The sequence below is a fragment of the Cyprinus carpio genome, chromosome B24 (genome assembly GCF_018340385.1).
Source record: "Cyprinus carpio isolate SPL01 chromosome B24, ASM1834038v1, whole genome shotgun sequence".
Lineage (NCBI taxonomy): Eukaryota > Metazoa > Chordata > Actinopteri > Cypriniformes > Cyprinidae > Cyprinus > Cyprinus carpio.
This window is the reverse complement of record NC_056620.1, coordinates 21,188,805-21,206,896: the sequence shown is the minus strand read 5'-3', so window position 1 is coordinate 21,206,896 and position 18,092 is coordinate 21,188,805. Positions and strand designations below refer to the sequence as shown.

The 18,092-nt window shown below is 34.7% G+C and overlaps 2 long non-coding RNA genes and 2 gene segments (V, D, J or C); 2 read left to right on the top strand and 2 right to left on the bottom strand.

Annotated features, from left to right (window-relative positions):
* Positions 1-1,285: 1,285 nt before the first annotated feature.
* On the top strand, positions 1,286-3,118 carry LOC122142302. Its single transcript, XR_006158507.1, has 2 exons — positions 1,286-1,382; positions 3,086-3,118. It is a non-coding gene; the product is annotated as an uncharacterized LOC122142302 (long non-coding RNA).
* A 9,672-nt stretch (positions 3,119-12,790) lies between these two features.
* Positions 12,791-13,475, bottom strand: LOC122142289. The segment is given in 2 exon segments: positions 12,791-13,266; positions 13,371-13,475. Coding segments are annotated over 2 exon segments (384 nt in total).
* A 529-nt stretch (positions 13,476-14,004) lies between these two features.
* Positions 14,005-15,300, bottom strand: LOC122142262. The segment is given in 3 exon segments: positions 14,005-14,027; positions 14,762-15,091; positions 15,195-15,300. Coding segments are annotated over 3 exon segments (408 nt in total).
* A 775-nt stretch (positions 15,301-16,075) lies between these two features.
* LOC122142297 lies at positions 16,076-17,743 on the top strand. Its single transcript, XR_006158502.1, has 2 exons — positions 16,076-16,221; positions 17,305-17,743. It is a non-coding gene; the product is annotated as an uncharacterized LOC122142297 (long non-coding RNA).
* The last annotated feature ends 349 nt before the right edge of the window (positions 17,744-18,092 follow it).

Sequence of the window (18,092 nt, the reverse complement as noted above, 5' to 3'; positions counted from 1 at the left end):
TTGTTTTCTTTACACCACGTTACTTTCTCAATGTCACTTTGTCATTAGAAACATTCACATGCGGTGTGCAGCTTCAGTGATTTGTTTCCTCAGGTGGGCAACAATCCACACAATGAATATAGACTAATAACATTTTATGGAATATACATAAAGGATTCTGTGAAGGTTAGGTTTAGAGGATAGACATATTGTTAGCTTGGTACAAAACATGAATAGACAGTTCTCACCATGATAAAAACAACCACATCTGTGTATCTAACCAAGTCAAAAATACAAAGCAAGCAATAAATAACACAAAATAAATAGATTGATAAATATTTTAGAATTTAATTAAATTATTATATAATTTATTATACATTTCACATACTATTCTAGATTTTATTACTATTTTGATTTTTTTTATATTTTGATAGTTTTTTATTTCAGTTTTTTTTTTTTTCCATTTTACTTAGTTTTAATAATTTTGTGTTTCTGTTATTATTACATTAAGTGGAACCGTGGTTCATAAGTTTTTTTATCTCTCTCTCTCTCTATGCAAAACAAAATGATTTTGGGTTAGGTAGGTTTGGGAATCTTTACTAATTAACATACTGATACTCATTTAAGTTATTTATATTATTACATTATTTATTTTATGTAGATTTTGTAGCAAACAGTGTTTTTTAGTATCATTTAGATATTACAGGTTTTATTCATTTTGATTTAATTTAAATTTTTGTGTTTAATTTTAAAGTTTTAGTAATTTTCTTGTGTGCTTAATAAATGTATTTTCAAATGTATGTATATAGTTTTTCATTTTATTTCTGTCTTAGCTTTAGCAATTTTAGTACATTAAGTGGAAATGTGGTTCATATTTCTATTTTACATTTTCAACTTTTTTATTTGAAGTGATATATTTTTGTAATATGGTTTAATTTACTGTAACTATAATAACCCTGATGGCAGCTTCCATTTACATCTGCAGGTATCTCTGTGTGTGTGTGTGTGTGTGTGTGTGTGTGTGTGTGTGTGTGTGTGTGTGTGTGTGTGTGTGTGTGTGTGTGTGTGTGTGTGTGTGTGTGTGTGTGTGTGTGTGTGTGTGTGATTTGACCCAGTTTGTGGTCCGTTACATCACTCCAGTGATGTGTCTGTCTGTGCATTTGTGTTTCTGATGTGCTGCCTTTATTTGGCCAAACCGTGACATTGGAAACGCCCTCCTTATGGTTTCTAGTGGCCATGTGCCCATCTCTCTGCACTATATGTCGGCTATAAAAGAGCCACTGCACCTTACACACGACGTGGTAAGGTGCATATCCAGACACATTACATACAGACAAACTCAAACTCAATCATCAAAATGCCTTCAAGCACAAGAATTATGGCGCCTCAAATCAAGAAGACAGGTAAAGCATTACTATCATAATTAAGAACTAACCCACAAATAAATCTCAGAAAGTATCTTCTGTAGTCAAATGAGGTTGTAATGTACAGGTTCTATTTTTATGCAAACATTTTAAATGTATATTTTGTGTGTGTGTGTTTTGTTACATTGTTATTTGTTACATTATTTAGCTGTAAAATTATAGGCATCGTACAGAAAAAGCAAATGTAGCCTACCTAAAAAACTGAATTAGTACAGATAGTAAATAATTAATATTTAAAATATTAAAATACATATAGAATGTTACAAAGCAAACTGAGTTCAGTCTGAAACTGTCTTAAAATAAAATTAAAGAAAAATCCTTAAAATAAAATTAAACTTGTTTTATTTCAGTTACCAACATTTCTCATTTTCATGAAGTTTGAGTTCTAAAACAACTATAAATAAACTAACACTAAAAACTGAAACTTAATTAAATGAAATGAAAATAGCAAAGTAAAATCTTATTGAAAATATTAAAAGCTACAAAGCTGTAAATAAAACAAAGATTTTTGGAGAGTGAGAAAAAACTTCAGTCTTTCTAGTTTCACGCTTCAAAATGTCATGTTTAATTCAATGCAGTTATATCATGTTTAATTTCTATGTCATTATTTGTGAAAAGTACTAGCAATTTCTACAAAAAATATAATAGTATATGTATAAAATGTATATTAGTATATCAGTGACTCTAAATCTAAATCTAAGTAACAAGCAACAGTTTCAAAGGGTGTGCATGAGGCCATTATGTCAAGTTTATTTATTATCAAATCAATGCATGCGATTTAAATTATAGCAAATGTGTCGAGAATGTCAATGCAACAGGGAGTACAATAACATGAGTATAAATTAAACTGAAGCATGATGTCAATTATCCAAATGCAGATGCATCAGTTTTGGGGTCGGGGTATCATTCAGCTGTACTGTAGGTATCAGGGTTGCCACATTATCAGAAGTACTGAACAAGTGTTATAAATCATTTCACACTGCTATTGGGTCGTGGGTTACTTTCACACACACTCATACACACAGTACATTGCCACATGTCTGAAACGGGTGCCAAAGATCATGTGTCTTCAGTGGCTTAACTATAGACTCATATCAGAGAGGACACAGACTGAACTTGACAAGAGGTCATATAACGTTTACCCATTTATAAAGTTCATCTATTGGTACAAACAAGGCCGTAGCCATGCCTTGATTTTTATAAAGCACAAAAATAAATGGAAATACTGAAGTTAATTTTTTAGATGGTAAAATAATTTTGAGAACTACTTGCAAATAATAATGTAAAAAACGTCATGTCTCGTCACATTTAGTTAGGATTTACAATGAATGACGAAATTGATACGCATTTTCATTCAAAACTGCACATATTTGAGAACAAAGTTGAGTAGATTGTATCCCTGGATATTACTGTCGGTCGTTTTTAACATTTCATGTCGTAAATCAGCTGAACAAATTTAAAATGTTTTGCTAGTACGATCGTCTTACCTTGCTCTCTTTCAACGTTTGACGCTTCGCGCTCTGCTTGCGTGAGCTGTAAACCCCGCCTACAAGCACTGCGATGAGGAAGATACAGCAAAAATTTACCATTTAAACATTTTGTCATCCTAACAACAAACAGAGAACTGCATAATAGAAAGAATATGTGCCTGTATTAAACTACTGGTTTTTTATTTCTTCCAGGAAGGAAAATCAAAGCCGGAAATACTCCTGCTGGTATGATGAATTCAACCTCTGTCTGCATGATAATGATAAGTATTATTTAACTTTATACGGATGAAATCTAAATCTAAACTGATATTTCTCATATCTTTAGAAAACTTCCAATTTATGAGCCAAACATCCCAGAAACCGACGTCCCGAGAGGAGTGCTCAAATGTGAGTCACACTCACAGACAATCAAACTCTAGTTAAATCAGTAAACACAACTAATTCCCTGTTCCTTTGGTCTTAGACTGGCTCAATATTTCATTGGACGAACGAACTGCCAATAAAGTGCTGTGGTTGACTGAGGGGCGGGGCTTAAAATTGTGGTCCCGCATGACAGATGAGGTGTGTCCTTGACCTGGACAGGCCAGAGAGATTTGACCACAGTCCTCAGGTAAAACACACCACACGCATGTTTGTTTTTTGGGGGGACATCCCATAGGCGTAATGGGTTTTATACTGTACAAACTGTATATTCTATTCTATCGTCCCTACACCAACCCTGCACCTAACCTACCCCTTACAGGAAATTTTGTGCATTTTGTACTTTCTCAAAAAAACTAATTCTGTATGGTTTGTAAACGTTTTGAAAAATGGGGACACACACACACACACACACACACACACACACACACACACACACACACACACCTACTTAGCAGAAAGACCTCTGTGAAAGACACTTAATTGTTGATTGTTGTTAATAATAAAAATAATTATAATTCACAGTGCATTGGTTATTCAATTAATAATTTGTCCAGCAGAAGTTTAACTTAATTAACTTACAGTACTTGTTTTATATATATATATAGATAGTATAATATATATATATATATATATATATATATATATATAATACATATTATACATACTACATACATACATACATACATATATATATATATATATATATATATATATATATATATATATATAATATATATATATATATAATTTAAATGTTTGCATAATTCTGATAATCATTGATCATTAAATAATTTAATAACTTTTAATTTAGTGAGCAACAAAACATAAAAGAATCTAATATTAATGATAATGTCTACAATTATAATAATAATAGTAACAATTATTTATCATTATATTAGTTTTCATTATTATCATAATTATTATTACTTACAGCATAATAAAACTTTCACACAAATGAATGCATTGCATTTTTTATTATTAACATTGATAACTTATAAACATTTAATTAACTTTTAAAATAGTAAGCAACAGCCAATAAAATGTACTCAATAATAATAATAATAATAATAAAAATTCAATATGTGAAGGTTTTTCTTTATTGGTAAGTATTATTATTATTATTATTATTATTATTATTATTATTATTATTATTATTATTATTACTTGCCAGTATAGAAAAACCTTCACAAATGATGCCTGTTAATTATTATTTTGTATTATTATTAATAATAACTAATAATTTACAGTGCATTAATTTAGTGAGGGTCTTTCGGCTAAGTGAGATGATACAAATGTCAACTATCATCAAAAATATTTAAAATGAACAAAACATATCTGGAACCATATGTTTTGGAGTTGTGGGCCGATTCAGCATTTAAGAATGCAGTAAAAAACACACATACAAGATCTCTCGCATGCATTATTTACAAAATAGTTTCTATCTCATCTTTTCATGCATTATTTACAAAATAATAACGAGCAGTCCTCTGTGTGTGTGTGTGTGTGTGGTGTGTGTGTGTGTGTGTGTGTGTGTGTGTGTGTGTGTGTGTACAGGTGCTATGTAAGGAGTCTGTCCTGGGCGTCGCGCTGTTATTGGGAGGTGCTGTACCTCTGGGCTGGGTGGTTATAGGAGCAGCATATGAGGTGCTGGGAGGAAGGCAGGCGACGGTCCCTGTGGCCCTCGGGGAGAACGAGGAGTCGTGGGGTCTGGGTTGGGCGGATCCTGCTGATTGAAGCCTGGCCTAAAGGAACCAGCAGCAGAGTGTCAGACGTGCCTCAGTGCTGCACTTATGGGGTGTATGTGGATCAGCCCGCAGGTCTGCTCTGCTTCTACACCGTGGAGACAGATGAAGATCAAAGAAAAAAGAAGTAAAACTTCTTCACAGGTTTTAAAAATCCTTAAAGGAGACTAAAATTCTGCCAGGTTTCTAGGGTGGGAAGGACAGTCTCTTGCTAATACTCAAGAAAGAGGAATGAGGTAGAGGAGGAGACATGTAATACTGTGGCTTGTATTATATTTTACACTGTAAAAACTCGGTATCATCACTTATATTTGAAATTACTTTTTCTGTTTGAAATTAAGATACGGTTTGAAATCTGTTTTTCATTATTAGTCATGCTAATGCCTTTTTTAAATTATGCATTTTCAGGTTCACAAATTTGATTTTAAAAATGCATCATGCATATCATCCATTCTAGAATCTAGAATTCATTTATGAATTAATTCTGACTAATTTTGCACATTTCTTTGCCTCGAACCCAGGCATGCAGCTGCCCTGTTCCAGGTTTTTGCTCTTGTCGGCATCCTAAAAATTGCTTCCTTCGCTTCTGTGTGTGCACTTCCCCCCCCCCCCCTTTTTCTCACCTTGATGCCAGCCTCTGTGACTCTGGGATAGAAAAAATTATAAAATAAAGATAAAATATATTCACAATACCACAGCAAAAAAAGCGTTTTTTCATTCATTTGTTACTGCTGTGCCAACTCTTAGTAATACTGTCACTTTTTTTGATCAGCAAAAACCACAAGCAGCTCACCTGTTTAATCTGTACATAAATGCATTTCATACAAGTGCTTCGACGTCAGTATGAAGTGAAAATGAAAGATTTTCTTTCAGCTGCTGTTAATGGATTGTAATAGTTAAGAACCAGCTGTGACTGTTAGCAGTAAATTGTGAACTGAAGCTCTTGGGGTTGAACATGGTCTCTGGAGACGGAGCGCTGCTCTATTCTGAGACGATCAGAATCACTAAAGCTGTCAATGCCATAATCGGATTTCAGAGCTCAAATGCACAGTTTCACTGTTGATTGGGTTCAAACGCTCTGACCTGGATCCGTTTCACTTCTCTGCTAATTTGAGTGATGAGACAGTTATGACGATTTGAGAGTGGTAAGTGTTCATTAAGATTTTTTATAGCTCATGAATGAACTTGTAATGTAATGTAATGAAACAACTGTAATGAAGAATGGAGTCTTTTTGCTGTAAGATGATGAATTAAACATATTCAAGCAGCAACACCTTTTAATATCCTGCTGATGCTCTTTGGGAAATAAAAAAAGTATAATGTAGAAATAAGAAAGAAAATTATGGCATTAGAACGAAATACATAATCAAAAATGTCTTTGATTTGAAAATGAACGTGAGTTTGATTAGTAGAGAGAGGATCATCCTAACAGTTCTGGGGAAAAAAAAAAAGATCATTACTATATATCCAAATAATTGTAATAATCTTTAAAATTAATGAGGACCTCAACAAAATTGATATTAATCTCATATTTGTTTCTTTCTTCTGTGAAGTGTGTGATAGTGTTTGATCAGCTGCAGCATCAGTTTCAGTCACTGTGACTCTGAACGACCGAGGTTTTTGTAGCCACGTTCTTTATCACTGTGTTGAACTCAATCTGTACTGTTGCTTTCATCGGAACTCTGACGCAGTAATAATGTCCAGGCAATCTTCACTACTGGACTACACTGATGTTCAGAGTGAAATATCTCTTTTAGATCCACTGCATGACTCTAGATGGAGTTCCGGACTCAAGGGTGTCTGCACTATAAATCAGGAGTTTAGGGGCTTCTCCAGGTTTCTGTACAGTACCAGGCAAAAAATGATCATTAATCAAATAATCCTGAACATTTCTGTGGTTTACAGGTGGATTTTGCCGTTTATCATGGTTGAGCGGCTGTCGTAGAGGGACTCTGAGTGACGCTGATCTGTCCTCTACACCTGAAACACCACAACAAGAAGAAAATCAACTCAAAACTTTGCAATATACTGGAGAAATGAATTGATATCAAACTTGTGTCTCCACAAACCTGGAGCAAAACCCGCTTGGGTGAAGAGTCCAGCTAGTGAAGATGCGATAGCATGAAGTCCATGGTTGGATGGAGATTGTTTGTGTGTGTCAGTGATTGAAGTGTTTAAAAACTCACAGCACTCATAAAACGCTCCATAGCACTGGAACACTCTAGATCAAATCACCTGCAAACAACACACTCCACATACGATTTACGCTGAATGACAGCCATAAACACCATTGACTATTCAATATTCTGTGGGCTAATAAAGGTATCATTGGTTATTTTCATTCAATTTCGAGTAATGTTTTCATTTCACAGCAACAGAGGCACTCCTGTTGTACTGTGATGTGTCAGTCAAATATGTTTATTCTTGGGTTGACTTTCTCGTCTCACAAACCAAATTATCAGGTGGCTTTCATTGCAGGACTTTTGATACTGATAGTGATATTTAATATCTGTGTTAGATAGAGGTTATATCATCCATGATACGTATAACTGGTGGACAAAGGTCGATAATAGGCATCAATTGAATGGCACAGTCATAGTCCATCTAAATCTTGGCTCAATATTTTCATTATAAAGCAGGCCGAGGAAATAATTAATCTAAATTGTGAGGTAAGTGTATGGTTTTGATGTGGTTCGGTTTTCCTGAAAAATTAATTTTGGTCCTCATGCAGATGAAGAAGTATTAGAGAACTGAAGAAGAACCAGTTTTGTGCGGTTTGTTGTGTTTTATAATCTTATGGCGATGAGTGATTTTGAGAAGAAGTTCCTGTTGATTGCTGAATTCAGTTGTGGGTGAGGAGTTCTGCTTGTCCCGGGTCTGGCCTCTTGTGGCTGCTGCTGGTAGTTATTGTTGTTTATTGTTTAGTTGCGTGGACGTAGGTGGTAATGTAACTAACCGTTGTCAGATAGAACTGAAGATGCTTGATTGTGGAGCGTTTGTGTGGAAGGAGACTAAACGTGGACGTATGCGGTAAGGGTTGCCGTGGGCTTCAATGTTTCTGTTGGGTCACGTATATAATGTATGAATATATTATTAGGTTATTAATTATTCACCTTATATTGCATTTTTAAGCTTTAGTAAGTATTTCCCCATCAGCGTCAAAATTTTGTTCATGAGTAATGTTCGAGGGCGATTTGTTAATTTTCATTCATGTGTTGCTGGTTAGGCTTTAGTGTGTTAAATTTTTGAAAGGTTGAAAAATGTTCATTTATTCTGTTTATTTTAAGGTTTAAGCTTAAGTATCTTGTAGAACTCATATTGTAGTTTTAACATATCTCATTTAAATTATGAATAATAGTCTCAGAGTTTCGTTTTCGTAGCATGATTGGGTAAAACATGTATCTATAGATGCACCATGATGTTGAATACTCAAATTTTTTCTTTGGTTTATATGTCATGAAAAAAGTTTTGAGTTAAGACTTAATGCGTACATTCGATCACGATCGCGTGTCCCACAGATTACACGGGCACAACATTTACGTTATTGATCACACTGTTAAGAAATCAACTTACATTTAAACATGTAAGTGTGTTGTGATGCTGGGCGTGTAGGTGTGGATGGAGTGATCATGTTTTAAAACAGGCACCCCGACGAAATCACACATGGTTTATGAACATTACAAATACATGGTAGTATTGCAAAATGGAAGACATTTTTGTATAATACAAATAATTACTGCAAGTTATTTCAATTTGTTTCTATCCAACTCATGACGAAATCCACAATATACTAAGGATTTATTCATGTGGACCAAGTCTTTTTTATAATAGTGAGAGTAAATGTTACCTGTTCTGTAATTACTAATCTGTGATATCAATCTAAATCGTATATTTTTATACTTATTTCAGCCCTTATATTCATCTTATAATTTTATATTCTTTAGAATGTGATTTGATTTGATATAATGAACTCAATTACATTCAATCTACATCGTAGTTGTTTTGAGAGCGAGTGTACTTGAACATACATTTATGAATTATTTCTTGATATGAATTTTGTCTGTAATTCTGGCAAATAACCCAATAAAGGGGTTGTGCGTAAGACACAGAACTGAAGAGCATTGTTTGCAATTAATATTCGCACTGCAAATTAAATTATGTAAAACGATTTAAAATAACAAGTTTAGTGATATTTATAGATTGTGAGTCTGAAAGTAGCCGTAATATTTTAAAAAGTACAAATCAATATTGAAATGCTCATCTTTTTCTTATTTTGCTCCTATACGACATATCACAATCTATTAACCAATTTTCTTGAATAATGTTTTTTTGTTTCAAGTTCTGAGGACCTTAATTTCAAATGTAATCTTTATAACATATCAAGTCAAATGATCCGTTTTGTTTTGTCATTTCTCGCTGTCGTGTTGTGGGTGTGTGTGTGTGTTCAGCTGGATCCCGCGATAGAAGCCCTGCTCCGTGTCTCTGCTGGCCGTTGGTGGTCCCTCTCTCTGTCCATATCTGCCTGGAGACTCAGCGCGGCACTGGGCTCTGCCCTGCTCATGCGCTTACTGCTCCACAGTGGGGCGCAGGTTAGCTGGAGTCGTCTGGAAGGGTCAGGAGGGACACGCGAGGGGGTTCATGAGCGTCATCGCATGAGATGCGAATCTTGACCCGGAGCTACAGCCGCAGCAGCGTCTGAGCCTCAGCAAAGCAACGTCTGGGAAGCGGCGAGCGCTTAGTTCGTGCAGAGTAAAACCATGACGGAGCTGATGACGAGACCTCGTTCTACACAAATCTCCGATGGCTGATGTCTCTCCATTGAAAGGCAGCCGGATTAACAGCATCCTCCTGATCTACCAGGCTCAATACTCTATCAGTCTTTCAATGTGCTGCCCAGTGCTGTTCATTCAAGAAAGCTTTCTGAACGCCTTACATTTGTTTTTCGAGCTGCATCACTGATCAGTGTGTCCTTCCTTCACTAAAGTTTCAGCTGATGTTTGAATGGAATGGTTGTATAGTTGAGAACCAGCTGTGTTATCAGTAAAGTGAACTGAAGCTCTTGGGGTTTGAACAGGGTCTCTGAGACGGAGCTGCTCTATATGAGACGATCAGAATCACTAAAGCTGTCAATGCAAATCTGATTTTCAGCTCAAACGCACAGTTTACTGTTTGATGTTCAAACGCTCTGAAAGACTGAAAACAGTTTCAATTCTGCTATGGCAGTGATGAGATAGTTATGAGGATGATGTGGTCAGTTTTATAAAACAAGTTTATCAGTGGAACAAAGTACAATATACAAAGAAGATAAAAAGCACAAAAAAAAAAAATACTACAATACTTGATTCGTGAAAGATTTGTGTTTTATCTAATTTGATATAAATTGTCACCGAACAAAGAGCCATAAATGTTTTGTAAACCCACTGTCTCAGGACAGATCTCAGTATAATGAGCTGATTTGACTCCTAACTCAGTTCTCTGAGCTCATGGTAGTTCTGGTCTCTGTGTGTCAGTAGTGAGTTGATAGTGTTTGATCAGCTGCAGCATCAGTTCAGTCACTGTGACTCTGAATGACGGAGGTTTTTGTACGACTCTTTATCAACTGTGTAAACACACATCACACTGTGTACATTCATACAGTAATAATGCCAGCATCTTCAGTCTGGACTCCACTGATGGTCAGAGCGAAATCTCTCTTCAGATGATTTAATGCCACTGAATCTAGATGGAGTTCCTGACTGACGGCTGCTTGTATAATAAAATAGGAGTTTAGGAGCTCTCCAGGTTTCTGTAAGTACCAACTCACAGCAGGAGTTCCGATTACTAGTACAGCAGGCATCACTGCTAAATGTGTACAGGTAACGGTGATGATGATTGTCCAGTTTGCGCGAGCAGCAATGAGGGATGTTTGAGTCACTGTCACATGCCCAATAGATTCTGTCAAATGAGAAAGATCAGAAACCACAAACAACTTTTACAAACATATATCTTCACAACATAAAAATAAACAAGTTAATAACACAATTAAATCCTTCCAGGACACAAACCTCTACATAATACTGTCAGCGTTCCAGATCAATATGTTGATGAAAGTCATTTCTGTTGGTTGTAGGGTCAGTTCTAGTGAGAAACAGTTGTTGATCATGTTTGATGTTTGTCAGAGTTATAAACACATGCAGAGCACTGAAGTGTGTGGTCGCTCATGTAAAAACCCACTCTCTATGCAAACACTTCAGGAGAATGTCTACAAGCAGAGGCAGACTCAGTGATTTGGGAGCCCTAAGCAAATTTTAGGTATGGTTCCCCAACACAATAACTATATGCTCTTTTACACATAACCCTTATTTTGCTCGCTCTGTCTCTCTCTCTCTCATAGGTTTTAGCAATAACTAGTTTATTTACCCCTTCACAGCGTAGTTTTGGTTTGAACATTGGAGGGGTTGAAGAGTGAGCTGTTTTAGTAGAGTCCCGGGTCACGCTCATTCATAAGGTTTATTTATTTGTTTGCTTATATATTTATTTTTGTGAAATGGTATTTTTGTGCTTTTCATCTATGCAAAGTTGGTGCACATAAGGCAAACATCATAGTTGAACAGTTACTTGTTTACATAGGATATAGGCCATATATGTAATGTATTTTATATTATTTAGGCATTATAGACTCTAGTTTGACAGAATGTTCTAATTCAACATGGCATGGGAAGTCAATATAGCTTAACATTTTCTTATATTGATAATGTTTATTTCTTACTCCATAACAGTTCATTCAGGCTCTGAATGAGTTTAATCTTGCTATCTTTTGGAATATCTGAAGGCCATATAACATAGTTCTTACCATTTTGTTATAAATAAGAACGCCTATTAATCATACAAGGCCAATAATGACTTTTTTTTGAATTAAGCATGATCACAGTAGCATTTGTTATAAAGAAACAACCGCCTGCATATTAGAACCATATCTACAACATGCCACAGTTGTAATATAAATTAAATCTATAGGGAAAAATCTATTCCTTTAACAGATTATCTAATATAAATTCTACAACAAGTTAGACTAAATTTTGACACAGTAAATAAGCCTACAATAAAACCGATATATTCTAGTAAAGGTGATCAAGTTTAAAACATTTGATGTTATTCCCTGGTTCAAAAAAAAATAAAAACGAATTGCATTTAATGTAATATATTTGAAATCAAAAACAAATAATGTGCATTTAGGTGGTCGAAAACACACTTAAGTGTGAATTTAATTCACACTTAAGTGTGAGGTTAAGGACATTGTAAAAGTTATTTTAGTTAACATTAATTGCTTGTCAGTACATTAGTAGTTGAACACTTTAACCATTATTCTAATTCGAAGCAATTATGAAAGTACATATAAAGATGTACTACAAATCCAACTTGAGTAGTTTAAAAAAATCACTCAATAGTTCAACTAATGGCATTAATATAACTTTAAAAATGTGATACATTTGAATTAATTAAAAATACAATGTACTTAAGCAACGAAAACATTACATTAATTTGCCCTTACGTGGGTTCTTTTAAAATATATTTTTTATTGCAATAAGTACACTTCGTAAAAGTATACTTAAGTGCACTTCTTTTTTACAAGGGTAAGCAGCACTCATTACACCTTCCCAGCGTCAATTCTTTTGGCATGCCTCCACCTCCCCATCTCTCATCTATTTCTGTTATTCTCCCTCTAGGTACGCAATGAACTGGAGGACAGACGAACTCATGAAACTCAGTTCTGAGCTCATGTGTAGTTCTGTGTTTGGTCTCTGTGTGTCAGTAGTGAGTGATAGTGTTTGATCAGCTGCAGCATCAGTTCAGTCACTGTGACTCTGACTGACCGAGGTTTTTGTACGACTCTTTATCACTGTGTGAACACACAGCTACTAGGACAGTGTACTCCCAGACAGTAATAATGTCCAGCATCTTCAGTCTGGACTCCACTGATGGTCAGAGTGAAATCAGTCTTAGATCCACTGCCACTGAATCTAGATGGAGTTCCTGACTGGAGGACGTTTGCTTTATAAATCAGGAGTTTAGGAGCTTCTCCAGGTTTCTGTAAGTACCAGGCTAGAGGCTGATAACCCCAACTCTGGTAAACTTCAGGACTGGTTTTACAGGACATAGTAACTGTGTCTCCTGGTTGAACAGGTTTCACTGCAGGCGTCTGAGTGACTGTCAATTCACCTCTTGATTCTATATTGAGAAAAATGAATAAACGTTCATAATTAAATATCTGTTGGAGGACAGTATTTTTAGCACAGATGATCAGTTAGAATAGAGTATGTTTATTTCCTCACCTGTGAAACAGTAGCTAGTGAAGATCCAGATGAAGATGGTGATGAAGTTCATGTTGCCTGTTGGTTCAGATTCTCAGAGTTCAAACTCACAGAGCTATAAAACCTGCTGAAGCTTGTGCTGCAATGCAAATCATCTCTATTTAAATCTGTGTACGAGTTACAGATGACGATGCATGCAAAACATAACAGTGTTTATTTTCTTATGTTATGAGTTAAAAACTCTTATTCACGTCTGAAGCTACAAACTTTCTGATGGTTCAAATGATTTGAAGAAAGTAGTTTGTCACTGAGGGCAAAGGTCATTCCAGAGGTGACAGGTCAACAAAACAAAACTGCTTTGATGATTAAAAATGAATTGAGGAATGCATGATCATTTAGAAACTCAACATTTGGATGTCTAATGAAAATGTGATTAATGCATTTTTTTGTTTATATGTTAAGAATGAATTACAAGTTTTCATGCATCAAGAGACATTTAGAAATTATGAGAAATGATTTTTGTAAAAGTCACTTTGGTTAGATGTTGAGAAGAGCTGCTGTTGTGTCTGATATCAGTGTGTGAGTCTCTTCTCTCTTTCTCTGCTGGAGTTTATGTTTATTTGAGTGTGACGGAGGATTTTGTACGATGCTTTCACTAGAATGAAGCACTGTGGTACACTTTTGGTGAAGGGAAAAAAATGATGATCAATAAGATCAGTAAATTCTATCATGGAAATGTAAGATATTTGAATTTGCTTTATTTAATTAAGCAAACATTTGGCAACAATTATTAGAAATTAAGTTAAAGTTAAATAAAAATAAAGTTAGAATGGTTTATTCATTAATTGCATTTCATGATGAGTTTAATCGATTCATAGTTAAAAGTAGATTTTGTTTGCTAATTAACAACTATGTATTAATATTCAGTGATATTTCATGACATTTCTTTTTTCCATTTAAATTCATATTTCATCTTTACATTAATAATTTCACATCTTATTATTGCTAACATTTCATTGCATTTTAATCCATTGATTTAAATATTTTGATATATATTCAATTATTCTGTAATAACTGAGCCCATAATTCTAGATAAAGTTGAACAAAATGATTATTAATAAATTTAGTTACTGAACTTTTTACAAATTAATATTTTAAACATACATCTCCATATAATTTTGATTGTGAGTGTCTGAGATGATCTTTTAAAAATTCATTTGATATTAATTCGTTTTTCTTCTTTTTTTTATAATCATGAATTTGCATATGGGCAATATTTTTAAAATCAGTTTTAGAATAATTTAAAATGTAACTCAATTTAGAAAATAGATCATTATTATAATGTTTTAGTGTTTGATCAGCTGCAGCATCAGTTCAGTCACTGTGACTCTGACTGACAGAGGTTTTTGTACCACTCTTTATCACTGTGTGAGCACTGGACCACTGTACACTCTGACAGTAATAATGTCCAGCATCTTCAGTCTGGACTCCACTGATGGTCAGAGTGAAATCACTGTTAGATCCACTGCCACTGAATCTAGATGGAGTTCCTGACTGGAGGCTGTTTGTTTCATCAATCAGGAGTTTAGGAGCTTCTCCAGGTTTCTGTAAGTACCAGGACACACATGGTGCTGGGCTGCAGGGTGCAGGAGTACTGAGTTTACAGCTCATCACAACATTTTCTCCTGGTGTGACAGTTTTCACTGAAGGAGTCTGAGTGACTATGATTCGAGCTTTACAACCTGAAAAACAAACATTTATTAATCCAATTTTTTTATTATTATTATTTGACATGTACTACAATAATTTTATTATTATTGTTTATTTTTAATATGCACTATTCACCTTGTAGTATGAAGCAGTATGAAAGTGTCCAGATGAAGATGATGATGAAGGTCATGTTGATGAAGATTGTTGTGTGCGTCAGTGATGAAGTGTTAAACTCACAGCACTATAAACACTCTCAGAGCACTGAAACATCTGATCAATATGCAAACACACTCCACATCATTTACCTGAAGACAGTAGATTCACCAACGCTATCTCACGACCAATTCGTACGTATTTTACGAGGTGGCTAAGTCGTACGAATTTGTATGTCCTTACTCGTACGATTTTATACGATTTGTATAAACCCCAGTGTCGGTTAGGTTTAGGGGCAGGGTTTAGGTATAGGTCATTCGTACAAATTCATTTATAAATTCTGCAACTCGTAAAGTACGCACGATTTTGCAAAAATAATCGTATGAATTTGTACGAGTGTGGTCGTACAAATTCGTACGATTAGCCACTTTGTCAAATATGTACGAATTGCCGTGAGATCGGGCTGGATTCACCATTGCCATTTTATTTGTTCCGAATTTTATTAATAAAATTCTATTTAATATTTTTAGAACCAGACATTTATAATTTGTTTCATGTTATTTAGGGTCAAGCTTCTCCCTCCAAACACTGTTTAATGTTTGATTCTGACTTTGATGCTGAGAGCATTTAATATCTGTTGTGCATATTTTAGCTATATCATCTATTATACTGAATAACAGGTCAAAGTTTATCTAATAGGGACTGACCAGCTTAATCTTGCTAAAAATTTAATTATAAAGCAAGTAAATGGAATTAGCAGAAATTAAAATCGCATGTGTACCAAAAATGCAATGAATGATTTCAACCTTCATGCAATAATACTTTTTTTTTTGAGATTTTTAATCCATGTGTGGGATATTGAGTCTGATATCAGTGTGTGCGTCTCTTCTCTCTTTCTCTGCTGGAGTTTGTGTTTATTTGAGTGTGAAGGAGGTTTTTGTACGACGCTTTCACTAGAATGAAGCACTGTGGTGGACTTTTGGTGGAGGAACTGAACTGGTGCTCAAAAGTAAGTCTTTCTTAAATTATTTAATAAAACTTTATGATGTTTTTGTTTTTTAAACTGAGGTTTAAGATTATTTAAGAACATTTGGCAACAAAAAATCTGAAGTTATTACAAAAAAAATTATTATTGAAAAGCTTAACTCTTATTATATTCAGTTTTTATTCTGTTTTATTAATTGATATCACCAGTTTATGTATTTAATTACTTCATTTTGTCTGCTATATTATCAGTGTGTCATATTTGATGATGTTCTGTTTTTTTAACTTTTAAAGCCACATTTCATATTAAATTGCATTTTTTGTTTTACATTATTTCACACCTAATGTTTAAATTAATTCCGATATTTATAATATTTTCAGTTATTTCTTAATATATTTAATTTTGTGCATAACACAAAAGTTGAAGAGTGTAGACCTTAATACATTTAATTTAATCTGTGTCATAACCAGACAAAAAAAAATCAACAGATAAACATTAAAAATTAATCATTTAACACATTTTTTGTTTGTGAGCAATTGAACTAATCAAAGATTATTTTTAAAATAACATATTAAATTTGTTTTCTAAATCAGAATGGAACATATTATAATTTTGAATGTGTTTCATGTTTTCTCATCAAACACTGTAAAAAACACTGTCAAATTTACAGTAAAAAAGGACAACTGTGATTGCCAAACTTGTTCCTTTTTAGTTCCAGAAACTTTAACAGAGTTTTACTGTAAAATTACATAAAACGCCCTGTTATATATACAGTATTTCATCATATAAGGGAACTTACTGTTAACTTGATTAACAGGTTTTTACCATAGCACTTTTGCAGTCTTTTACTATTAAAATTACAGTCCTTTTTTACATTTTACATTTCATAATAGCAAATATAAATTTATATAAATGAAAACATTTATGTGGAGTTACAGTAAAGATGTTATATGAATGAAAGAATTGAAGCAGAGATACAGAAAAACAGTAAAATGATGAACTGATTGTGATTTTTCCTGCGTTATCATGTCTGAAACTATGATCTACAGTCAGAATGCTAAGAGAGCTGGAGTGTGAGTTTGTGTTGTGTGTGTTTGTGTGTTTCAGCTGGTCCCGCAGTGAAGCCCTCCGTGTCTCTCTGCTGCCTCCCTCTTCTCTGCAGATCTCTGGAGACTCAGCCGCACTGCTCTGCCTGCTCAGCTCTTACTCTCCACAGGGGGCGCAGGTGAGCTGGACGCTGGACGGGTCAGAGGTCACCGAGGGGGTTCAGACCAGCGCAGAGAGCGAGCGGGACGGACGCTACAGCCGCAGCAGCATCCTGAGCCTCAGCAAAGCACGCTGGGAAGCCGGCGAGCGCTTCGTCTGCAGAGTAACACATGACGGAGCTGATCACGAGACCTCGTTCCTCAAGAGCTCCGAGTGCTGATGTTTCTCCAGTGAAGAGCAGCAGGATTCACAGCAGTCTCCTGATTTACAGCTCAATACTCAAGCAGTCTTTCAATGTGCTGCCATTGCTGTTCATTCAATAAAGCTTCTGAACGCCTTACATTTGTGTTCGACTGCATCATTGATCAGTGTGTCCTTCCTTCACTAAAGTTTCAGCTGCTGTTGATGGATTGTAATAGTTGAGAACAGCTGTGTTTAGGCAGTAAATGTGAACTGAAGCTCTTGGGGTTTGAACATGGTCTCTGGAGACGGAGCTGCTCTATTCTGAGACGATCAGAATCACTAAAGCTGTCAATGCAAATCTGATTTTCAGCTCAAACTCACAGTTTCACTGTTTGATTGGTTCAACGCTCTGAACTAGTTTTCCAGACAAATATCACATAATTTTTGTTTAAGAAGCCCCCAAAATAATACAACAAACAAATACAAAAAACAAAATACAAATATCA